This window comes from Aulostomus chinensis, chromosome 22 (assembly GCF_037954235.1).
Source record: "Aulostomus chinensis isolate RoL2024-O1b breed Wild chromosome 22, RoL_Achi_v1.0, whole genome shotgun sequence".
In the NCBI taxonomy this organism is placed as follows: domain Eukaryota; kingdom Metazoa; phylum Chordata; class Actinopteri; order Syngnathiformes; family Aulostomidae; genus Aulostomus; species Aulostomus chinensis.
Window position 1 is genome coordinate 8,199,488 of NC_141341.1, and position 26,025 is coordinate 8,225,512.

A 26,025-nucleotide genomic window follows, 5' to 3' on the forward strand; every position below is an offset into this window, starting at 1 on the left:
CTCATTTGCATGATGTGGTTGGTTTTAGAGGAGCCCCTGGAGGCTTGAAGCTCTGTAAACTAGTTGAATCTTCGTTGATCAGAATGTCTTCCAACCAATTATAGGTCATCTGAAGGTACGTTAGGTGTTGTATGAATCCAACTTTTTATCTGCAAATGGAAACAAAATGTCCTTTCAGATAAATTTATTGAAGCTAGCTCCCTGACAACACACGTATCTCTTATATATATCTCTCCCTCCCTCCACTCCCCTCGCTCTGGCCCCAAAGGCTGAGGGAGGTGCTAAAGGATTAAATCTGTACATCGCCAAGGATATTTCACTGTAAGAAGGTCACTGGTCACTTTGTACGAGTCTGTGTCTCTCTGTGGAGTATTAAATATGATAGACTTTTTTTCTTGAAACACTTGCCTGACTCTGCTTTTAAAAACCTCATTTCATGTTTAAATAATGACAAGGAGAGAAAAGCACAGAAAGGGATTTTCAGGTGGCATTGAACTGTCCCTCCTGGTGGAAGAGGGAATGTGGCTTTAAAGCAAACTATTAAGAGAGAGCTTAGTTCTGTGGCGGAGCTGAACTTCACCTCAATCACTTGTGTTTTAGGAGTCTTTCATAGCTGTACAAGGTGTTGGGTGTAAACAGAGTGGCCACATTCTGCCCCTGTAAATATTTGAAAGCTCCCATTGTGTATATATTTTACAAGATGTTTCCAGTTTTCATCCTCTGCCTTAATTTTCAGAATGCCTGCTAGGTACCAAAGTTATGGGGATTGTTAAGCAAGGGGCCAAAAATCACAAAACAGCCACAATGTAATGAAACTGCTCCGTCTTTATTGAAGTCTCTACAATAAAAGAGCTTTTTTATCCAACTAAAAAGCTCCGACTGTTATTTTCAATTGATGACATCACTCAAACAATCCTTTGTTTAAGTTTTACTCTAACTTACTGCAGTGGTGTTGGAGGGGTTGGGCCACACTGAAACTTAACGAAGTAGATCAAAGTTGCCTGTGACATACTTTTGTGAAACTACTACAAAAATCAATCCATTCATTTTCTTCCGCTTATCCCGTTAAGGGTTGCGTGGGGGCTGGAGCCTATCCCAGCAGCCTTCGGGCAAGAGGTGGGGTTCACCCTGAACGGGTCGGCAGTCCATCACAGGGCCAACACATAGAGACAGACAACCATTCACACTCACAGTCACACCTACGGTCAATTTAGAGTATCAATCAGCCTCGTCCCCTCTTGATGTCTTTGGACTGTTGGAGGAAGCTGGAGTACCAGAGAGAACCCACACAGGAACAGGGAGAACATGCAGACTCCACACAGAAAGACCCTGTGCTGGAGCCAGGGCTTGAACCCGGAACCTTCTTGCAGTGAGGTGACAGTGCTGACCACTGCACCACCGTGCCGCCCATTTCCAAATTCAAGAAGGGATATTTAGATAATTCTGAAGTGGTTTAAGTATTTGACGGTGATGGCTGTCGCAGAGGGAAAGACAGGGAGAAGAGGCGGAGGAGTTTGAATCATCAACATCTGTGGATGTCAGAGAAATCAGCTCTTTAAAAAAAAAAAACAGCTCTTTTAAGGCTTGTTCACAATGACTACCCTGCCGTTTGTCACTCCATACTGTTCCCAGACACAGTATGCTTTTTGGCCCCAGCACGAGTTGGACTTCAGCACACTACAGCTGCACATGCATGAGCAGGGGCGTGGAATGTGGACCTCAGGCTGTTGGATATTGACCCAGCATCGAGCGAGTGAATGAACTCCAGCAGATAAAGTTCAATAAGCTGTCCAGAAGTATAATGTGCTCCATTCACTCGTTTAGTTATGGTACAAATGTCTCATTTAATGGTACAGTGTGCACCATGTGCCAAGTTTCACGCATCCCATCCTGCTACTGAAAGATTTCTCCAGTCATATCCTAAATAAATCCTGACTGGCTGGACCAAATATCAGGCTCTAATGTATGTGAACGCTCGGGAACTGAGGGAAAGGATAATCCATACACTGCAACCAAGTCAAGTGTTAGCGCGCTCTTCGTACACAAAATTTGACCCGTGCTGACAGGGCACCTGTATGCTCGTTGAAGCCATTTTAGGATTGCAGTCGTAGTTCTCTCATACAATTTTGGAACAATTCCAATAATTTTAGCCCCTGTCTATCACATTGACCCAAAGACAAGGGAAAATAGGTCCAGACTGAAAAAATCTTCACTGTAAAATTGAGCAGGACAGGTAAAAGATGATATTTCAGGAGAGAAACACACACACACACACACACACACACACACACACACACACACACACACTGCTGAGATGTCATAGTGTATTTTCCTCACACTGAGGTAACACTGGGCAATATGCGGCCCACAAACATAACACAACACATGTGATCATCAGTGTTAACCTGATGTATCTGTTCACTGATTCAGGTGGCAACATGTCCAGCTATACTACAATCCCCGGGACTTTTTCGTTTTTCTCTCCCCCTAATTATTTGAAAGGCTTCTTCAGACTGAGACAAGCTTGCCATAGATCCCCGTGAAGCTGCCATGCCTCCTGATGAGCTGCCTAGTGGGTGTCCTCCATCATTCAACAGGAGGTACAACCTCTCCATGGGAATAAATGCCAAGGCTTTTCTACACCTGGTGTTAAATCTGAAGAATATATGAATGGTGAAACATCATTAACCATTTACCTCGGTAGCTTCTTTCAAAAGATTTCCAAAGTAAAATTATGGCAACCTTGAACGTAGAACTTTCGCTTGCTTTTTAGGGCCACAAATGATTCCATGGGAATGACACCTGCTTAAAAAATACAGGGTAAAGACAGATCCCAGCAACTTAACAAAGCAGTCTGTCTCTAACTCTGCATAGGAGGTTCAGGGAGACGGTCTGGGTCTTATACACTATGTTGGCCAACCAAATGTTTGCCTCTCTCAGTCAAAATGTCTTCATAGAGCTCCAAAAGCTGCCTCCTAAATATAATGAGACAGCAGTCGTTGACAGCCTTGGGTAAAGCTGCTATTTATGCATAACACTACGGGGCATAATTGGACATCATATCCACTAATTACTGATGGCTAGTGAAATCTCAAGTCAGACCCAGTTAGCTAATAAGCAGTCAACCAATAATCGAGATGCCAATATGTGTTATTTAAGTGGATATTATCTGCAATGATGTAATCTTGCATGTCTTGGAAACAAAACAAAACAATACCTGTGCTAACCAGCTTTTCTGAGCAATGTGATATTAGTTACTGTCAAAAATTGACGAGAAAACTACACAGCTGCAAAAAAAAACTGAGAATACAGTATGGAGGTCTACTGGTGGTTCAGATCTGGGAGACAGAGGTTTAGAGATTTAGTTTAAAGCAATATTTCACCCAAAAAGTGTATTTTACCTTCAAGTTCTCAAACTTGGAACTCACAGAAATATTATATTTTTCTCTGCATCACTTCTTCGTGACTCCAGAATGCAGATAGAGCCAGCCAGGTTTCCTTAGCTTGAAGCTAAAGGTAACCTATAACTAACAAGTTCACAAGCATCCGCGACTTTCTTAGTCAGCCGCATGCTACATGATCTACCAGCATGTCGGTGTGCGCTAAATAAAAAAAACAAAAAACTATGACAATTCCAGACTTCTAATTAGTTTAGTTTTTTTTTTGTTTTTGTTTTTTTTTAGCTCAAATCAAAGTCCATTATCAAAACCCAAATCAAAGTCTGTAATGTTGGATGAAGAAGACTTCCATTGTCCTGGATGATGCACTTGAGGGAGTAACAAAGAAGTGATACAGGAGGGAAAAGGTTTTTGTGAATAAAAACACTCCAAAAGTTCACTTACACTTTTTGAGTGAAGTTTTGCTTGAAGAGGGTGAAGACACTTTTTAACATCTTTACCAAAATGTGCTATGTCTGTATTTAAAACCACTGCTCAAATGTGTCAAGATTTTAAAAAATAAAGACAAGGCTGCTTCATCTTTAAATGCCACTTCAAAGATGAAACTGACCTGGAATCAAATAAATTGTGGGCAGCTGTCTTTTGATTAATTGTATAATCTCCTCTGGTTCGATCAAAGGTTCCTTTGGGGGATTCCAAGGTGCCCCCCCATCAAAAATTTAGATTCAAAGTCACATATTTTCTCTCTCACAAAAGAACATTAATTTTATTCATGTTAAAGAAAATTGGGATCACATTTTTCATATCGACTCTTCTCCTTTTAAGAAAATTTAACAAATGTATTTGATAATGACAGTTTTTGATAGCAGTTGTCCACTTGAGCAAATCTCTGACATAAATATATGTAATTCTATAAAATTGTTCTTTCATTTTGACAAATCTCTGACAAATGCTACAGTCATGCAATTTGCCTGAGATACTGTGGTAACTCACCAAATTCTCGAGGGACAGCGATCGCGTAGACGCAGGTTTGTCCAGAGGTGTAGTTTCGGGGGAAGTTTGGAGATAAAACTGTCCCATCTGATCCTGTGGAACGACTTCCACAGGGAGCTGGAAATAAAGAACTCATATGTGTGAACAAAAAGAAAAAAAAAAATCGCACACAACCTCACAAAACAAAAAAAACCCCCAAAAAAACAAAACCTGTCTTTGGAACTTAGGTGATAATAAATCTAAGATAAGGTATAATTTAAGGTGCCTCAAACACAATGCTGGGTGTCCACCTCTACTGTTTGAAACATGGAAATGCTAACTCCCTTAACGTGAGCCATACAGCTAAACTCTACATTTACTTGTGAATTAACTAAGATTAAGATTGTGCATACAAGCAACCAAAACAAGTTTAATTTGTACGACAGACAAATGCAGCGTCTGCGTTTATCTTTGAGCCGTACAGTTGAGGCACGCTTAGCCTGCAACTGTCATGGAATCACTTCACATTAGACTGTGAGCAGATGCCAGTAGAAACTGTCAGATCACAAGATTCTTCTGGACAACTCTCTCAGAGGAGAGACAGTGGCAGAAGTGAGGGAGCTAGCGAAACTATAATACATGCCAAAGGCTACGCTGCACAAACTATTGCTCACAATGATGATGTTAGCAAATGTACAATTCCTTTCCAACAAGATGGATGAGCTGTACTAAGAAACTTTTAAATAGTGGCTTGTTCAGGTTTCAGTGGCTCACTATTGCCCCTTGAGGTAAAAAAATGTATAGTAAAACTAGACAGGGCAGTTCCCACGAGATCAGATTGCTACATTCCAACACCTTGAAGCTGTGTACGCTTTGTGTATGTGTGTGTTACCTTGACAACTAGGCAAAGCCCTGTTCCACCCAGGTCGTCCATCATCTCCCATACTGCAGGTTAGAGTAGAATAGCCCTAAAAAACAAACAAAATGATTGACAAAGAAATAAACTACTGTTCCATCCATCATCCAACCATCCATCCATCCATCCTCCATCCATCCTCCATCCATCCATGTACCTGCAGAACATATCCCGCCTCACAATAGAAGGTGACAGTGGAACCAAGCTTATAATCAGATCCTAGCCGAGTCCCATTCAGAACCACACCAGGGTCGAAGCACGATTCCCTCAACTTGGCTAGACAGAGACAAACAGCTCGAGTGAGTGAGTGAGAGAGAGAGAGAGGACAGTAAAGTGACAGGCATGATTGTAGAGAAAGTCAAATTAATAATTATTAATTTCCTGTCCATAATCAAATGAAGTGCCCATTTTGTTCGCCTTTTTAACAGCCTCTTTGACTTATCTGCCTATGCGGAAGGAGCAAGATAACTTCATCCCTCGGCTTTTGTATTCTCCATGAACTTAGTAAATCATGGCTCAGACCACCCTCCCGAAAGATTACCAGCCACCATCCACTTAAAACTTAAGTCCTGAGTCCACATGAGCCCAGCGTTGATTCTTATTTTATCAAGAGTTCTCAGACTCATCCCCCTGACATATTATCTCAACAGACACTAATTCAGCAGGGAATTTAGTGTGAGCAATTCAGGTTTTTTTGTTTCCATCTTAAAATCAGCAGGATTCCTGTTGCCATCACGGTGGGAGACTAACTGGATGGTACTGGTTATATGGGAGTATTACAGTATTCTTTTTTATTTAATAAGAAAGTACTTCTAAACACACGTTTTTCAATATCTTTTCACAACAGGGGGCATTTGAAAGACAGTGAAAAGCTTAAGAATAATTTCCCAAGTTACCTTCCAGAAATTTCAGCTGTAATTACATCAAGTTTGACATGAAAATTAAATTTCGTCTTTAAACTTAAAGTTAGAAAGTGGGCAAAAAAGACAGTTTTTTTGGTTCAGTTCCAGGTGAAGTCTGGTTAAAGACATAAACGATCGGATATTGAACAAAGAATTGATTGGGTCTTGCTTTTGTCTATGTCATCATGATTCATACTGCAGATGTCTTTAATGATCATACTGTACTGAAACGTGCCTAAGCTGTTAAGAGGTCTCCCTGCAGTAATTTGCTTATCGCTGAAAATGCAAAGTCTGCAAGTGCCAGTTTTATTTTAAGGCCAAAGTATTGGTAGAATTTTTTTACCTTTGTATTCCAGGTGAAAGCCAGCATAAGAAACAGATCCATCACTGCGGAATGCTAAATGCATTGTATTCGAACTGCTTTCTATGCGCTCTGGGAGTTTGCTGTCTTGGAAGCTACCAATCAGAGGACTGTTGCTGTCCGGACCGTCGTAGATATACAGGAAGTCATAGTTTGGCTCGATGTTGAAACTAGAAATGGAGTGTGAAAAGGGCAAATAGGAAAAGAGGGTTTGGGGAGAAAATGAGGACAGCAGCGGAAGAGTCAACACAGACATTTCAGTAGTCAGTTAAGTGAGCGTCCGCCAGGAAAAATGGTGGTTTATGGAGCTGTTTTGTGAAAAGAAAGGATGTGCAGAAAGTTCCGGTGAGCTGAGAGATGAGAGCACTGAAGATTTTCAGGATAGGGAAAAAAATCTATTGGTCCCAAATGGTTTTTCAAACTGATACAGTTAAAACAGCATATGTTGCAAGATGAAGAAGATCGGGATTTGTTTTTCTTGAGCTAGTATAGCTACTGCAGCTAAACGAGACTAAAACATACCAGGAAGTCCACCGTTTACCATCTCACTTTATCCATTAGCATTTGACATGTCACAACAACAATGCAGTGAGGAAATTCCTGGAGTTAGTAACGGTTTCAAAATAATTAGTGGACTTTTAAAGCAAATGGCAGGTTACCTGATGAAAGCCAGCGACAGGACATAGTCAGAGTTGACAGCAATGAGCCAGTCGCAGTCCTTGGAGTGGGGGTAGGGGTGTGGATAATTAGGAGACAGAATAAATCCATTGGAGCCTGTCAGGTTGCCTCCACAAGGAGCTATATTGACAACAAACAACAGTATATGTTAATTCTATGTCACAGGATTGTCATTAAAAGCATCATGCAATAGGAATATACAAATGGATGTAGACACCGCAGTAGGATAATGAAGCCCAGCAACTCCTGCTGACTCTTCACATCCATTGTTTGTCCATATTGTTGATGCACAGTTTGCAGTTCTAGCCACAGGCCCGGCAGTTTATCAGCAGAACTGGTCATCAAAATGAACATTCTGACTAATAACAGATGGGTGGTGGGTTAGTGCACACTTCATTGATACTGGGGTGGAAAAAAGAAATTCATATTCTCTAAAATGTGAACAAAGCAGAGCCTGGCAACTGCTTCAATTTGGCAGGAATTACACCTGTGCATGACGTCTACCTGGCTGAACTGCTGCAGCTCACGCGCCTGCTGTGTCCACACACACAGCGTTGCCATGAGAACGGGGCGTTTTTGTTTTTTTTTCCTCCAGCACGCTGTTACTACACGCTGCTAACACTTGTCTTTCACAATAGCCATTACTAAGAGAATGTGTCTTCATTTCATGATAAATTGTAACTAAAAAAAAAAGTGTCAGAATCACATGGATTTTACCTTGATATTCATATAAGTATGTCATTTTTCACATCGACGAAATATAGGCATGGAAAGTGCAGTGAAAGGTGTAAATGTGACGCGTTTCCACTCTCTATTTTTGCTGAGAACTTGGCATGTGTGTTGCTAACCAGACTTTCATGTACTGCTTGGTTTAATTTAGAGAAATGTTCATGCATAAGAATATGTGCGGGCAAGTGGGTGATTTAAATGCACATGCAGATTTGGATGATGCCAGAGCCCATCGGTGCATCAATAGCACTACAAAATATCACAGAGATGGACTTTTCACCTATGCAGACAGGCGGGCTGGGCTGCCAGTAGTATCTATTATCCACTTGTATACAGGTGATCTTGTCATCCCCCTGGAGCTCGTATCCAGGGTCACACTGAAAGGACACCGAATCCCCCGGCTCTCGGCCATCTCCACTACGACTGCCGTTCATTGGCACTCCCGGGTCCCTGCAGGCTGTAGCTACTGAGCCTAGACAGAAGTAGGGATAAGGGAGGGCAGGATGAAAGCAGAGAGAAGGGGAGTTAAAAAATCTGTCACATCTGACACTATCACACTGGTAACTATGAAGGTAAGGCATTCACTAAGTCTATAACCCTGCCTATGTTGACTATGTAAATAAGATAGAAACAGAAATCAAACCACAACCATTATCATTCTATTAATGCTTATTCATACTTACTAGAAAACTGAATGGCGAATCCTGACTTGCTGATGTAAAAATCGGTCTCAAATTGAACGGCCACAGTGTTCAGGGTTGAGAAGATTCCCTCAGGCAGCAGTGAACCACTCAACTCTGCCAGAGACATGTCGTTCTCAGGTGGGCCATCCCAAACCTTCAGCATGTCATGGCTGGCCTCAGTGTCGAAGGCCAAGAACTGAAGGCTGCAAAACACAAGAAATACAAGTCTCAAGTGCAAAGGACTGGACACAGCGCCATTTTGAAGCACCTTTTCATACCCTGTTGGTTGTGGTGCTGTAATATTCTGATTAAAATAAACAAACAGATACAGAAAGTTGAACGGTTCATCCAAATGCATATCAACGAGTACTACATTTAAAAAAAACAAACAAACCATGAGATATGCTCTTTATTACATTTCCTGACAGTAATTTCAGATTATTAATACTCTGTTATTCCAACATTACATTAAGGACTGGTATAGTCCCTGGACATCCACTTTACCTAACAATGTTTCCTGAGTCCACTTCAATGGTCCAGGTGCAGCGTAGGTTGTTGTCGTAGGGGAAAGGATACCCAGGGGAAAGAATCCGCCCTGAAGATTCACCTTTAAAATGACCACCGCACTCGGCTACAGCAACACACACACACACACACACACACAAACACACAAATAACATTAGAGACCAAAAAAATATATATGCTATCATCAGATTATCTGAAAGTTTTTAAAAGCGAGTCCAGTTGCCCTTAATTCAACAAAACCATGACCTACATAACCGGGGACATTAAAAATACCATTAATTCCAGTCAACCAATGCATAAAAAGTGATTGTGCACTTACAGGCCGTGTGAATTTAAGTGGTGCAAGATGTATGACAAACCAACCGTTTAACAATTGCTAATCAAGGTAATCAGATTCAGGAGGTCCACCTCAGGAGCCACTGACCAGTGATTGAACACTCACTGAGTCAAACAGATTAGGGGGTGAACCTCACACTCTTCCTCTGCATATTTCTGTCTCCTTTTTTTAAAAAAACAGAGTAAAGCAGCGATCCTGCAAACCCTCCCTGAAGAAATCACCAAACACCTCGCACTTTGTTTCTCTGGTTTAGATATTTTCACAATCTCCATCCCATCTCTGCTTCCCCCTCCCCTCCACATGTTCCTCCTGCCTCGGGCTCCCTTCCCTTCATCACTAGAATATATTATCTGGAGTAATAGGAGCAATATTAAGAGGTGGGATGGTTGGGGAGACGGAGGAAAAACAGATAGAAACAGGATCGGGGGGGGGGGAGAAGGTAGCTGTATGAGTAATAATAAAAAGCAATATAACATTAATACTGGAGGTTAGCCGAGGTCATGGTATGTCCCTGCTAAAATATAAAATCAGAATATCAGCTGAGGTTTTATGAGTCTTTCATTATTGATCGTGAGATGGGGAGAGACTTATTAAGCTGAATTGAAAATCAGGAAGTTTGTCAGTGGCGATGGAAGAACGCTTTTCAAACACAAAGTTACAAGCTTCCATCTGTTGCACAGCTGCAGGAGCCATTTTAGTTGTCATTCTGCATAGGGCTAACATTTGCTTTGACTTCATTAGAGACTATAATCATCCAACCGACTACATACTGGGGGAGGACTGAAAATGTCTTCAGATGATTTATAAAGCCTTGTAGGCACACGTGTGTTTACAAGTATGCTCAAGTTCTGGAGTCATTGTCCGTTATTGACTTGTTGACATCGATATCCAGAACTGTGGTTTCTGTTTTCCCATAATTTTTCAACCCTTGAAAAATGAATTAAAAAAGGCAATTATGTTATAATGGAATATTTAGAAACATATTAATGCTCAAAGTGGATTTGTTCCTGTAGGTTGGATTGTTTTCTGAAAAGGCTGTGGTTTTACACAGTGATCTGTGGTGAAGCTAAATGATTAAAATGGTCTCGATGAAGGAATTCTGATTCTTACTTGGACCTTAATAGAGAAATAATTAAACAAATCAGGTTTAAAGAGGTGCGACCTGTGCAATTTTTAACACGTTTGAGTAGGAAGGTTACTGAAGTGGGAACCAAGCTGAGCAGTCTTCAGGAACAAGGAGCAAATCATCCACTGCAGGACAGGAAATGGATCAATCCAGCAGAGTGAGTCCCGGTGGTAAACTCTCCTGAGTAAGTAGGGTTTTCATCAAGTCTTAAAAACTACAACAGTGTATCATATCCTGAGGAAATCAAAAAGGCGATTCCACAGGAAATTGACCTTCACCGGTTTTCTTTTCAGATTACTGAATGAATGCTCTGTGAGCAGAGTGACCCTGCACTACAGTGTGAGCTAGTCCATGAAGAGCAATGCTTACCACTACTTAAAAAGTGTAAGCCCATGGGTTTGAGTTAAACTGGATACTCCAGCAGGAGAAAACTTGACTTTTCTCCTCCTTTATATACCTGCTTTATAAATACTCAAGTCTTATCTTGACATTTAAAAGTGCCTGAGCGCTGTACGCACCAGAACTGCTAATAAAATCAGTCCAAAACAGAAAGTGCTCACATAGGCATCAATATACTCAACAGTTCATAGGCACAAACAATCAATCAACAATTATTGGCACAAAAGAGCTGATCATTGGCCTCGGTACAAAACACCACATCACGCTGAGCCTGAACTTGAAGGAATCAGCAGAGGGAGCAGATCTGACAAATGTTGTTTCACAGCCTCGGGCTTGTAACAGGAAAGGCACAGTCACCCCTTAACTTGAATTTAGATTGCAAGATAGCCAGGAGACCAAAGTCAGCTGACCTGAGGGACTGGGAGGTGGAATGGGGGTTATGGGGATGTAAGAGGGAGTTTGCCAATTTAGGGCTTTAAAAACAAACAGGAGAAAGTCAATTCTGAACTCAACTGGCAGCTGTGGTCAGAAGCAATCAACCGTCTCTGGGACTAATTCTGTCTTTTTCTTTTTTTTTTTTTGAGTTATGTCAGGTCCATTTGATTGTGTGGACATCAAACCACATCGCACTAAAATGCATCACTACAACCTCTTTGCTCTTTAAAATAATAGAAATCTTAACATACCAATACAAGAGGGCAGGGGGTTATCCCAGGCTCTCCTTTCGCCTGTCATACATTTCAGAGTAGAAGCCCCGTGCAAGGTATATCCAGGCTCACATCTGTATGTGATGCTGCTCCCAGAGAAATGACCTTGGTCGTTGACCTTGAAGCCAAACTGAGGTACGCCGGGGTCCTCGCAATGAGATAACTCAAAACCTACAAAGAGACAGACAGAGAAATATTTGTGATTTATGAAACGCACACTACAGGGAAAGAAGCAGCGTAAAAATACAAATTAGTATTGTTGATATTCATAAAATGCACCACGCTGAATACTTGGCAAATGGAACTATCCTGTTTATGAGCCTGCTGATATATCACAGATCCTGTTAAGCTCTCATTCTGATTTAATAAAAAACAGAAAAAGATACATGAAAAACATGAATATTAGAGTATATTAGAGTATCTGTACACCTTATCCAATTTAATGTTGTTTTTCACTATCTAGCTAAGCTCTGTTTCCATGGTTATAATGAAAATATTCTGTTTATTCATGCGCACCATTTTGGAGAGCGGGAGTATGAAGAGGTAGATGAATAGCTTATCCTTATAAGACCTTAACTAGGATTTGATCTACGGTGCTACCTGGAAGACGAGGCACGTCAGGGCTTTAGGTATCTCCTGGAAGACTGCAGTAGCTGTACGTCTAAATCCTGACAGACTGACATTTGCAAAGCTCTGCTTTTATCATGCGGCAAACTGAATATACCTGCTATCATCTGGTGTCTGGGAAAGATGACCCAAGCCCATCCACAGTTGCGTACTGTGTGATGACATATCAAGCTAATTTTGCATTATTCATTGAAAAACACTCGCTGAACCCGAGTGTGTATCAAATAGAACTGTAATTATAGCATGCGGCATTTAAACACCAACAAATATGCTGGTGTAATGTTCTTTCAGTCAATGTCCTTTTGTTTGGGAGGGAAACGCATTAGAATTCGTTAGAGGTTGCTATAAATAAAGGATTTGAGAAGAATTATCACAGAGTGAGGCATAATGGTTCCATAAATTCTTCTTAAGCACTAATTTTCTGTTACAAACTATGTCAAAAAAATGAATTAACTTAATTTAACTTTAAAAAGTTAGTGTGTGCCACGACACGTTGAAGTAATTTTGGAAGAAAAGTTTGCTTTGAATCATGACAAAAGTTTGCTTTGAATCATTACAAATTTAAGGCAATCAAGACACTAACTTTTTTACATTTTTAACATGTAGATGGTTTTTTTTTGACAGTGGAACCTTCAAATGAACCGTACATGCAAGACATAAAGCCTGTTTGTGACTCCTGACATCTGTGGTGTAGGTTGGTTAGCAGGGTGAACTTACTTGAGTAGACCAGTTTGAATCCTTCCCCTGTACTTTCTGTATCGCTGTAAAATTCTAGCCAGAGGTGATTTGAAGTGGAGATAAGTGTCAAACCCAACATGGATGATCCAGTAAACGCTCCCAGAACATGGGCTGTGTTGTCTTTACCGTCATAAATCTGGAAAAAATCGAATCAAATAAACGACAGTGTGACACAATGATGATGCACATACAACATGATGATCCTTCTAGGCTACAGACAGAGAAATCACAAGCTGTGTATTTTTACCTTCAGTATATCCCCCTGGGCAAGATGAAAAGTTCGAGCAGAGATGTTGATTCCTTTCCCAGCCTGCACCTGGTTATCAATGTAAAGAAATATGCCAAAACTTAGTTCAGCATATATTTATATTGAAGCCAATATCCTACAATATTCTCATTTAGTTGGGCCCACACTATAGAAATAACATCCCTAAACCACCCTCCACACCTATCAGCAACCAGCATGTTGATGCTCCTCTATCTGAAGATGCGGCCAGTTCTGCTGTCAAAACAAGATTATGGAATGTTGCAGATTTTAAATTGAAAAATCCTAGCTTTGATGCGAATAAGCAGAGGTTTTTTTTGGAAGGAATGCTACAAGTTGACCGAGCTCATCACTGATCTCAGAGCTGAAGAAATACACTTGCTGAGCAAAAAATAACAAAGCCGGCAATCATCAATAAGACCACCGAGGTTTGTCCACAAAATGGAAGTTCTTCTGGCTCCTTGGAGACCAGTGTTGTAATTTGGAAGCGTTTCCCCCATCCATCTGTCTTGCTCACACAATCCCTAATGTTCTTGTCTTTATTAAGCACACAGTTGATGTGCTGACTTTATTCTGACGTACAAAACCAAGGGTAACAGTCCAAGATGGCAGATGGACCTCTCTTGCACATGTACGACTCAAAACTATGGTTGATGGGGTCAAGGAGTGGCAACATGTGCTAATAATCCACATGAAGTTTACATTTGTCCCATCACTTTTCAAAATTAATTAAGAAGACATGAAATGCACACACACGCACACACACACACACACACACACACACACCAGCTGTAACATCAAGTGTGCTCAGCTCAGTTACCTGGATGCTGTAGATGCACTCGTGATTGTTGTCGTAGTTCATCGGGTAGTTAGGAGAGAGAAGGATCCCTTCGTTGTTTATCACTGAAGAGCCGCACTCCGCTGCAGACAGGAAACAGATAAAATAAAAGACTTATCAACTATTCAAAAGAGCGTAATGATGATGATGAGGTGGGGACAGTTACTCTTAAATCAAACTTTAATTTGAAAAATCCCTCAAACTTTTGTTAATGTTCAGTCTTTGTAAAAATTTTAGCATGGAAATAAAGTGCAAAGATAGCACTGCATGTTTGTGCATGTGCGCGCGCACATGGGAGCCATGTAATACTTACGTTAAACAGTTATTTTGCCACTGTTGAAGAGAATGAGAAGGTGGTAAAATTCAGAAACTAATTTACCTAAAGATATCCAATGTTCCTTCCTGACATGTGCCCTCGACAGCACCTACATCCCCCTCCCCTCTCCCTCTCCCTGTCTCTCTCTCTCTCTCTCTCTCTCTCTCTCTCTCTCTCTCTCTCCTGCTGGTGTAATAGTCATATTACAGCTGTCATACCATCAATAAATCACGCTGCTACAGTTTCCATTTAGAAAATTACCTCTCCACCCTTTCTTTCCCCCTTAACACTCTCGCTCTCTCTCTCTTCCCTCTATGAATAGTGATCCTTAACCCTCCTCTACTTCAATCAACCTTCCTTTTTACGCTTCTTCAGTTTGCTCTTTTCTTATCACATGTTGCCCCCAACACCCCGTCTCTTTTCTTTTTCTTTATTTGCCTCTTTTACCTCAACAGCAATAAATACAAGATAACATTATCGAAAAAAGGAAACAAGCCAGCGGAACATTTGATTCTCTTAAAAATAGTAAAGGTATTCTGAAAGATTGTACGGAAAACTTGCCAGGAAAGTGATGCAGAAACACAGGTTGCCAAGTGTTTACACGGTTCATTGACTGAAATTTGTAGGTTAATGACAAAAAAAAAAAAAGCAAAGTCAAATAAAAGGCTTCCAAAACTTAAATGCTGCAGCTAATGAGGAGCAGTACTATCTTCCCTTTCCTCTCCTTCTCGGCGATGTTCAAAACATCATGCAGCAATGAAACACAGGGGACCTAAATATAGCAAGCTGTGCTTCACCATGGAACACCGGCACGCAACACTACTCCCACCTCTTTGCATTATCAACACTGACATAAAGACAGGAACTATTTGCTCTCACCAATAATCTGAAATTAAATAAAGTCCTCTTTTACAGAATCTGTTCGGCTAGTTCTTTCTTTTCTCTCTTCCTGTGAAAGAAGACATGGTGGCTCTATTTTTTTCTTCTATGTGCTCTCAATGTTGACATCTGCACCCACATAAAATTCAATTTCAAATCACAAAGACCCTGAAGTTAGAAGTTGTGGGGAAATGCATGCTCTGCCTTTTCTACTCCCTCATTATTTAATCAATGTAGGCAAGCACTTTCTCTGGTAACTGTCCATCCATCCATCCATTTTCTATACCACTTATCTGTTAAGGGTCGTGAGGGGTGGGGGATGCTGGAGCCTATCCCAGCTGACATTTGGGCGAGAGGCGGGGTTCACCCTGGACGGGTCGCAGTCCGTCGCAGGGCCACCAGGAGCAATTAGGGGCTCAGTATCTTGCTCAAGGACACTTCAACATGGTCACCAGGGGAGGTGAGGATCGAACCAGTGACCTTTTGTCTTCTAGACGGCCACGCTACCTCTGAGCCATGCCCCCCTTGCTTCTCTGGTAACGATGGAGTCCTAATAACAAAGTGGGAAAGTGGGCAACCAAATTCATGACCTTCTGCTATAAATAGGAGCGCTCTCTCCGTCTTCATTCTGGTTACTTTCATCTTTTCGTATTAGCCTGAAATTTAGACGTTGCGTTTTGGCAGTGTCACTCCACTGATGAAGACTCAACATCTGAGTCATGCAACTGATGTTAGCTTTGAGGACACGCACTGACTCAAGTCTGGGGTGTACCGGGGAGGATCTAGAGGAAAGTAGGTGAGAGTAGAAAAGCCGATTTTTTTTCTTCCCCCTGAACACCACAGTCAGAGTAAAGCAGCTGTCACACTGTGTACGTTTGACCTGAAACGTGTCCAGAAGATCCTCTGAAACAGGTTAGAAGTTGAAAGTATGATTGTTCAAGAGGGGCTTGCAATGGCTTTACCTGGGCCTCAAGGGAGCATGCGGTCTCAGAGTGGGCCTTTAGGCTTTCAAGTTAGTTGGTGTTTAAGCTGCACAGGCTGGAAACACATTCATGGTGAAACATGTACTTCATGATTCAAAGAAGGGTTGGGTTACAAATGTATCGTTCTCTATTCAGATTCAGATTCTGCTTCAACGGTCCTGGATCTTATCGATTCCAAAATGTCTAGATTTTAGATGATTAACAAAGTTTAGAGAACAAATACTTTTACTCTGTTAAATGTTTTTGAGCTCTGTTACACATCAACGATGTCTCCTTGACAGAGCCCCGCACAACCATAGGCAGCTAGTTAGCATCCTTGTCATTTTCTTCAGGGAAGCGAAGGCAACCTAGATTTTTTAACACTGCTTTAGCACCATGCACACTTGTAAATCACATGCTGAAAGTCATGTCGAGAGGTCTTCGGGACAAGTAGCTGCTATGTTAGCTGCTTGTAGCATTTGCTTGTAATTTCTGCTACATTAATGCCGTGTTCCGAAAGCCTTAACTGAGCCGAAATTGATGTTTTATTTTAATGAATTTATTTATTTTTTGGGAACCTGGTACCTGCCATTCCTGATTTGATTCTGACTGTTACATTTCCATTCCCAACCTCAGTCCAAAGAAGATTCTCACCTTCTTCCAGTACGGCCACCGTCAACCAATCTGGGCCCTGGAATTTCTCGTTAACTTTGATCATATTTCCAGATTTTTTTTTTTTTTTTTATCGAATGGTATTTAATGGGAAAAAAAAATTCATGGTGTGTTTGGATTTGAATGATTTGAATTAGAATTTGTGTCATAACTGTGTCAGACCAGCGTTTTCAGACTCCCTACTTCAGCATTTACACAGATTACCTTCATTGTGATTTGACCCTTATCGACCCGGCCACTTCTGCTTTCACTGTAAGTGCAAATGTTCCTCTGTGCCGCTGCAATAATTGCTGGATGGGCCACACATGTGAATCATCTATATGTGTGACAGCCTGTATTTAAAATGACTGACATCAAGTACTTTAAAAGCCTACTGGGATACAACTCACGATAAAAAAAAAAAAAATAATAATTTTAAATTCTAATGGATATATATTTTCAATCCATCTCAGGCTACAACACAAAGAGACGCTCTCTGCTTTTGCTGCTTCCATCATTTGCTTCACATTGTAGCTGAAAACACATTTGTTCACTGGCAGGTTTTTTTTTTTTTTTTTAGGCAGCTCTTTTCTGTTTTTCTGCCATGCGGTGCACAACAGAACCCTACATGCGCCCTAGCGGTACAGCACTCACAACAAATACACAAGACAGATCCGGATTTTTTTTTTTTTCTTTTTCATTGACCTTAGCAGAAAGTCCTTTCCTCTAAGTGCACTTCTAATTCTACCATTTTACTGCTTGGAGCACTCCATTGTAGATGGCAGCACGGCTAAAAGTTCAAAGTTCAAGAAAGAAAGTTACTTTGCTCATCTGGTTTTTAAAAGAAAATACATAATTGGAACTCAACTTTAGAGGATGGAAACTTGAAAGCAGCTTGCTCAAACAACTAACTCCTTGTTTAAGTATTTCCCTGTCCCCAGTGTCATGCAGCATATACTTCCAGGCTTACTTCTATCTTGTATCCTACAACTGTCCCTATCAATTTTATTAACTCAACAATACATTCAACAGCTCAGTCAGCATGACATATGGCAAACTGCTTCAATATTAGATTAAAAAAAACTCAGTGTCAAATTTCTTTTACTGTTCTGTAATATACAATTGTAATAATAAGGGATTTTTAACTATTGTGAACTGGCCAGAAATGTCTGCCCGCCGGTGGCTCCAGTCTGAAATATCGCTGACATTTATTCTTTATCAACTGACTGAAACTTGGTTTGGCCTGGGACTCTTTTTGTTCTTGTTCATCACAGGATGATATTTAATTCAGGATCTTGGAATAATCAGGAGCTGTTTTTACATGAATATACTTCCATAAATTTGGGCCCGTCACTGCATCTCGTAACTAAATGTATGATTTCAGATGGCAGGCCCGTGTTCTGAAGACTGACAGGCGACGTGCAACACAACAGCATCTGTTTTGGAGTCCTGCCATTCTGTGCTTTGACCATCTCCACTGCTGAAGGGCACGACAGATTTGCCCCCCCCCCCCCATTTAAATCTCCATGCCTTTTATGTAACAGTGAGGTGCAACAACAGTCCAATGCCTTGAAGAGACACAAGCCCATTTCACTTGATAATGTAATTTCCAGGTGAAAGTGCAAACACCACAATGGCTTTTCAGCTCTTTATTACCCTGAAAAAGAGGCTTGCTTTATCTTTACAGTATTTTGTGACTTCTGAGCTGAAGCTTTCCAGCTTCATGAAAGGAAAACATGACATTCAGAACCCCCATCTGAGTACTTCTGCTTACCACGGCCTGATCAAACATGTCTGCATGTATAGACAAGGCCTCAAGGGTGTAATCTTTTCTTAAAACACACTTGCATTCTCTTTCGTCACCTTTTTCAAAAAGTTGAAAAGTCCTTTTTCTTTGGGAAACCAAGAGAACTTTACTTGATATCTCAACAACTGCCAAACCTGAAAAGAAAAATACTTGCTTATCATTAAAAAAAATGATATCAGCAGTCATACACATACCGACACATCTCGGCAGCGGAGCGCTCCACATTCTGCGACCACCGCCCAGACAGATCAACTCTGGTGCCCCCTCAAGTCGATATCCCATATTGCAAGAAAATGATAACGTGTCTCCGATGCCGAAACTGTACCCATTTCTCCTTCCGAACCGAGGCATTCCAGGGTCCTCACATGGTTCCAGCGTGTATTCTGCAGGACATAAATTGAACTGAGTAAATGACAAATGAATGAACACATTTAAAAATATGACATGCACAGACAGGGAATGAGTTAAAGTAGCAAGATGAAAAAGATTTGGACAACAAATACTTCCTCCTTGCACTTTAGTCTCTCACACACTCTGTGTGCACGGTTATATTCTCTTTTTTTTTAATATTTCCTTTACATTTCGAAGTCACACTTTTGCAGTTGCATTTAATATTTCTTCAATACCTGGAACTGTGATAAATGTAATTTTAATACATATGTCTTGTCTACATGGTCCTTTCACAATAAATCTGACTTTGATTTCAAAATAGTTTGAATAACTTTCATCAGCTCGACGTTCTGCAAGGAAAACGTGTTGCTTGAAACATTTTGCTGATAAAAGTCTTTTAAATTGGATCTGTTTGGTGAGTGGATCTTGTCACAGTCTGTGATGACTTTAAAATCTGTCCTGTCTGTTCTTCAGGTCGATCCATGACATGAAATCGATGATAGAAAAATCGGATGACTGCCATATAAGCATCCAGAGAGATCAGAGGAGTGTAAAATTAACCAATCAGTATTTATCAAGTCCTTGAAAATCAACACAAAAACTGACAAAACACATTAAATGTTGAGTGAAACACACAAAGACTTCACGGCAATGATCTCTCATTCGCTCTTTCTGAACAGAACTACTTTCACTTGTTCAATAACTGGAATATAAATCTGCTAAAATGTATAATTTCTTGTTGGAAAATAGTGTAAAAATTCTACACAAGCTTTTGAATCCACCGTGTCCCGAAGTGCACTTGCAGGAGATTTACTTTTCCACCAGCTGAGTGCGATGATATAAAGTGTATTTCACAGTGCGCTGCAGCGGTATGACACAGCATGTTGAGCTTTGAAAAGTCACATCTCTTGTGACACTGCCCATGTGGTACATTCGGAGTATCAGTTTGTGCCATCTGGGAGGTGGTAGAATGTCCCTGGTGTATACTCAGATCTCGGTGCTTCAGTCCCAGACGGGCTGCTGAAAGGAAAGTTAGGTAAAGGATCTAAATTTATAAGACACAGACTTGGACTTCGCCGTGAACTCATCACTTCATTCCAGATGAGGGTCACGGCGAGGTAACTGAACCCTGGATTGACGAGGTTATGAGCATCCATCTTCTTGTTCTTGTATTGTTTAATGGTGGATGGCACCCAATTTAATGTTCTGTAACCTCTGTTCAGTGTTTTTATGTGAGCAATTCACACTGCTTTATGGTCAGTCCTCGAGGCTACTGGTGAAATATCTCAGTCGAGAGGGAGAGTGAAGGCTCAGCATTCATTTAACACAGCTATGTTTTGTGTCAGAGCACAAAAGTTGTGAAGTCAAGATTTGAATAGGACGACAATAAATCAGGAGATGTAGGTCAGCTGTGTGTTCGTCGCTGACATTCCTCTCGCTTGTGTTTCCTTGTCTCTTTTGTTTCTTTGTTTGAATTCAATCACATAGGTACAGTATAGTTCCAAATTAAAGACGAAGAGTTCTTTTGCGACGGGAAGTTTTTGTGAAAGAGTGTAAGAGCAGTCTTGGCAAGTTTTTTTTTTTTTTCATAGCTGCTGTCGGTTGCACTCCAGTGATGCAGCACTTGTTCAAGCCTCTAGTGACATCTTGATCCTTCGTGATGCAGCAGCTTGGTTTCACTACATTTCAATACCTCTCTCACCCTGCATGGTGAATGTTCCACATGTGTAGGCAAGCGGACACCGTCTGCCCTTTCACACCTAATTCATTTGGTACAGTTTGACCCAAACTAAGATAACAAGCGTGGTCCTCTGGAAAGTCAGGACTCGGTCGTTTCCGAGTAAACCGTGAAAACATCGCTGCAGTTTCTTTCCCCCAATAACTTGAGGTGAATCAAGAAGTGGAAGGCAAATTATCCTAGAGGATTAAATTCACATTATTACATCATTGTTATTGTGCTTCATTATGCTTTGGTCCTAAAGTGTCTTGATTCTCTTTCATCATCTGTCACATGATGGATTATTTCTCTAAATCAGGCACCAACCTACACGAGCTACTGCCACAGTTATATAACTACCAGACCATCACTGAGTCCCTCTGGTTTTATTCTTTTATATTTTTGTTGTAACTCGCCCCATACAATATGTATTTTAAGCTTTTTTTTTTTTTAATCTACTTTTATTTTCAGGAAACGCTCCATGATAAGATGCTACAATTAAACTCGGGAACATTTTTAGTATTTTTACGACTCAAGGCAAAGCTAAGATGGATCAATTTCTAGTTCCACGGTATGTTTTATGAAGGCTTTAATTGACGTTACGGCATAGAAATTTCGCTTTGCTCTGTCTTTCATGAGACGCTATTATTTTATGTTCTTGGAGCTTCCTTGCAAGAGTTTCTAGGATGGCCCTATGCAAAATTAATATACTTCCCACAGGTGTACACCATTATACTCATTTGTTCCAGTAGGTAAAGTGAAAAGAATTTCTTCAATTAATCAATAACAGTATTAAATCGAATAGATGAAATAAAGAGCCAAATAGTATAGAAGTTACCAGAAAAAGTTATGTTGAAGCCCTCGTATGAAATGGAAAAGTCAGATATGAATCGCAGCTGTGCTTTGAAGTTGCCATAGAGACCAGCATTGATGTTGCTAGGCAACTCGTTGCCAGTCAACCGAGCCAGTGGTTGCAGGAAACTCCCGTTTTCAGTAAGCAAGAGGTAGTCATGTTGGTCCTCCAGATGAAAAGAATTAAACTGAAACTGGACTCCTGTTGGAGACACACGCGCACACACACGCGCACACACACACACACACACACACACACACACACACACACACACACACACACACACACACACACAAGCAGAGTTGTAATAAATAGTGATAATCTCCATTAATTGCTCTATAATAAGAACACAGTCGACACAGATGAATTACTGGTGTTTCCAGCCTACCTCTGTAGCAAAAAACAACAACAACTAACTCTTCTCTTCTGAATAGATGATAAATAACAGAAAACAGCAAGAGATTAAAACCAAATAAAAGTTTGTGGTTGTAGCGTAGCATTTAGTAAAACATTCAATGTGTGTGTGTTTGTCGTTTTTGTTCCTTTACTGTTGAGCCTTCATGAGCACCATCAGTTATTTTCTCTTGCTCTGTCTCTCTCCATTAAGGAGTGTGTTCCTTGCCTTTCCCGTGGCTGACTTCAACAGTCCAGGTACAGTTGAGAGATGAAGGGTAGCTGTCTGGATAGCCGGGACTAAGGATGGTACCCCAGGGACCTCTCACATCCCCCCCACATAGAGCTGGAGAGAGAGAGAGAGAGAGAGAGAGAGAGGCAGGGTTAATACCAGATAAATGATAGCTAACACACACAATGCTACCTTGTGGACTTTTAGACTGTTTAGTAGATACACACACTTGAAGAGAGCTCTACAGGCACTGGAGCAGAATAGCTTCACTTCGGTTTTATTCCTCTCATACACACACATTATAGACATATAATGTGATATGGAACGCACACTGGGATGATAAATGATGGCTTATTCGCCGTTAATCTATCTTTAATGTTCCTGAAACTGACCAACACTTGGGGCCTTATTTAAATGGTCTATAAGGCATGGTTTGAAGAGCCTTTGGTGGGTGCCAATCTATTCAAATTAGTTAAACCATGCATAATCTACAGGCACAAAACCAGGCAAACGGCGCAGAGGGATTGTAATTAGTCTTTAAATTAATCATAGGTGTGTTTTTGGGCATGACATGAATATAATTAGTCAGGGTGTCATCTCGCATTTAATTAAAACGCCAGGTGCACAGGCACCATGGTAAATTTAAATGGCAAATTTGGCAAGTTGGAGAAACAAATAGAGGGGGAAAAAATAACATGAAAAAACTTATTTCCTCCACCTCTGATTTAAAAAAAAAAAAAAATTCAGAAACTTACAGTTGAATTCTATTTCACCTTGAGAGTTTCAGTTTTTAGTGGTGCTGCTGCTTCAGTGTCCCACGATAATTGCTGCAGGGACATTAGCGCATGAATGGAAACATTTACAAAGACTAAATGCAGCCTCTCTCATCTTTAAAGTAAATCTTTAGAGTAACAGCAATACATCAGTACAAAACACAATAAAGAAACCACCTGGAAAGCTCCCTAAATGCTGGTCCCGATGGAGATTTAAATATGCTATAAAGGTATGCTGCTGGGCCTGGTGCTTAAATGTGCACAGCTTCTGCCTTAGCAGGGGGGACGCACTTATCATTTCTGCTGCTGAGGGGTCGCTGCGGGTACTTGATAAACATGCATTGTATATTGCTCATCCTGTAAAACACACCTCTGGATGAAGGCTTCGCTGAACTGAAAGCATGCGAGCCAGACCATCTGTGGGAGCAGCAGGAGTTTACCAGGGACACAGTCATAAGGTTCCATATTGAACTGTTGAAGCCATGATTGTGTGCACGTGTGTGTAAAAAGCAGAGAGTGTGTGTTTTCTGAATGATGCACCATTTAAATAGCAGCCAATATACTAAACCATTGATGCTAGACTTTTGTTGTTAAGCGCTTCACATTTGCGCCTAACTACGCCTCGTATCAACCAACTAACTCATGACACATTAATTACCCTGAAAAACTGAACACCGGGTGAGAAAATCTCAACAGTGTCGGTCAGAAACTATCAATGACACCTCCGCTGTTTTGGTTGGACACAGGCTGGGCCCAGAGGTTACATTTGCATAGGTGACTGCTGAGGCCATTTGTCATGAATTCTGACAGTGTGTAAGATTGCAGGGTTTTTTTTTATTTATTTATTTATTTTTTGTCTTTTTAAAGGTACTTTGGTTGACAGAAACCTTTTTTTCACCATGCTTCCAGACATCCCCAGAGGGTCAGAGTTTGCGCTGGCAGGGACAGCGGTGATCACAGTCCCCTGCATCTCTGAACTGTGAAATTCAGCAGACAGAAGCAGCTCCTGCATAATGAGGGGAGTGTTCTGAATAGGCCGCGTTCAGAGGAGCTTTCCATGCACCTCTGAACGCGGAAACCTCTGAAAATACATGCACACTCAGTAATTGCTAACAAAATCATAAACATAATCAGCTGCCAAGTCGTAAAAGGCTTCAGGATCAAGCTGCTACTATTGTCCATATGTCCTGCAGTGACCATAACTGCCATTTTGGCCTTATAAGAGCATTCCTGAGGTGTGATCCAGCAGGAATTGTCATGAGTAAGATAAATATGAATCTGCAACTACTGCATCTGCATCCACCCACAGAAACCTTTCTTATCTGGATATGTTTTTTTTGGGGAAGTAATCTCAGATGCTTTTGTCCTCAGTGATCGTTCGCATCCAAAGGTTTGTAGAAACATCGACCAGGTCTGATAAACTGTCACAGGCACCTGACCATACAAACACAAAGCCAGAACACAAGAGCTGGGAAGAAAATTTTTAAAATTGGAAGACCACAAACTGAATAGATTTGAAATCAAACCTTTGACAGACCCGTGAGTCCAACACTAGCAACATCATACTGGTTCTGTTCCGTGGCCGAGGCACATTGGAGATTGGTCAGTATCAATGAGACATCATACTTAGTGTAAAAAACACAGACACAGCAAAGCTAAAATTAGTGAAGTTGAGAATGATCGCTGGTAGAAGCCACGCCCATCACCAGTGTTGTATCCATGTACAGATTTTCCAGGTAAACAGAAACGGATACAAATACGGATAGCAATGTCTCAGGTTTACTCTTGTCTAATGTTCATTTGTAGGAATTAAAGAGTTTCAAAGTAAATTTACATGTTTTAAAGTGTAATTTATGAAAAGAACAAGCATGTGGGATTTGAGCTACTTGTGCCTATTTGTTAGTTCTAGTTGCATTTGTATATATTCTCTGGAGGTTTGTTGTAAGACAAAAAACTGATTGCAAGGACATGATATTTGTCCACAATGTGCGAGAGCCATTAAAAAGTGTTTAGTTTCTGAAATGTATTTCTCTGTTAATAGAGTTTGATTTCAAGTTATTCAAAGCAGTGGAGTGATTCTTTCAGACTATTTAAAACAGAGTCTCTGCCAAGGTCTCACAGTGTGGCCCCAGAATGACCCTGCAAGTTCTGCACATGGTTCACTGTGCACATTGTTATGCATTAAGGGACGCTCACAGTTGAAACCGGGTCCTCAGAAAAACTCTGGTGCTCATTCTATGCATACTAATGCATAGAATGAGCTGGTGCTTCATTTCTGCTCGCTCCAGTTGGTTCATCCTACAGTTGCCTGTCATTTCCCTTACAATAAACTCATAAAATGCCATAACATTACTTCAAAAGTGCAACGCTGGCAGAGCAGTTGGACGGCGTGATTAGGGAGAAGGTCAAAAAAGTTCTGCTCAAGTGTGCTTGAGTAGGATGTTGGAGCAGATAGTAGGGAGATGAGAACAATGGCTGGGGCCGGGCCCCGGAGCACCAAGTGTTCTCTGGTCTGGCCTCTAAAATGGACAACATGTAGGTTGGAGCTCTAAAAAATGTTTTGGGAAAGTGTGTGAATGCTGCATTTGATGAATACCCGTGCAGCAAACAGAAATAAGCCAGCCAGGCACGACTAACTGACTAACTACTTGGGGAGAGGAAGAAGAGATGAAGAGAGAAAAGAGGTGAGATCCCATTGTAGACGCTGCTTAATGCAGCTAAAAGGGATTACCAGGTTACTCTGTAAAAACATAGCTGACCCTCACCATGTAGCTAATATTAATATCATCATCATCATCATCATCATCATCATCGTGGTCGTCTACCATCAAAAACCAAATGATGATAATTT

General features: G+C 40.9%; 1 protein-coding gene across 4 annotated transcripts in view; it reads right to left on the reverse strand.

Annotated features, from left to right (window-relative positions):
* Nucleotides 1-26,025, reverse strand: part of LOC147240602 (CUB and sushi domain-containing protein 3-like) — a 350,230-nt gene that overhangs the window by 58,583 nt on the left and 265,622 nt on the right. For all 4 annotated transcript variants that reach the window (XM_086194222.1, XM_086194221.1, XM_086194218.1 and 1 more), the window contains exons 20-34: nt 22,399-22,515; nt 21,762-21,977; nt 19,011-19,199; nt 14,184-14,284; nt 13,346-13,414; nt 13,078-13,234; nt 11,713-11,904; nt 9,144-9,270; nt 8,640-8,842; nt 8,237-8,428; nt 7,209-7,347; nt 6,532-6,719; nt 5,444-5,562; nt 5,263-5,338; nt 4,392-4,508 (exon numbers count right to left, since the gene is read on the reverse strand). In XM_086194222.1, the coding sequence (XP_086050348.1) occupies nt 4,392-4,508; nt 5,263-5,338; nt 5,444-5,562; nt 6,532-6,719; nt 7,209-7,347; nt 8,237-8,428; nt 8,640-8,842; nt 9,144-9,270; nt 11,713-11,904; nt 13,078-13,234; nt 13,346-13,414; nt 14,184-14,284; nt 19,011-19,199; nt 21,762-21,977; nt 22,399-22,515 (2,202 nt within the window). The remainder of the gene's footprint in view (nt 1-4,391; nt 4,509-5,262; nt 5,339-5,443; nt 5,563-6,531; nt 6,720-7,208; nt 7,348-8,236; nt 8,429-8,639; nt 8,843-9,143; nt 9,271-11,712; nt 11,905-13,077; nt 13,235-13,345; nt 13,415-14,183; nt 14,285-19,010; nt 19,200-21,761; nt 21,978-22,398; nt 22,516-26,025) is intronic.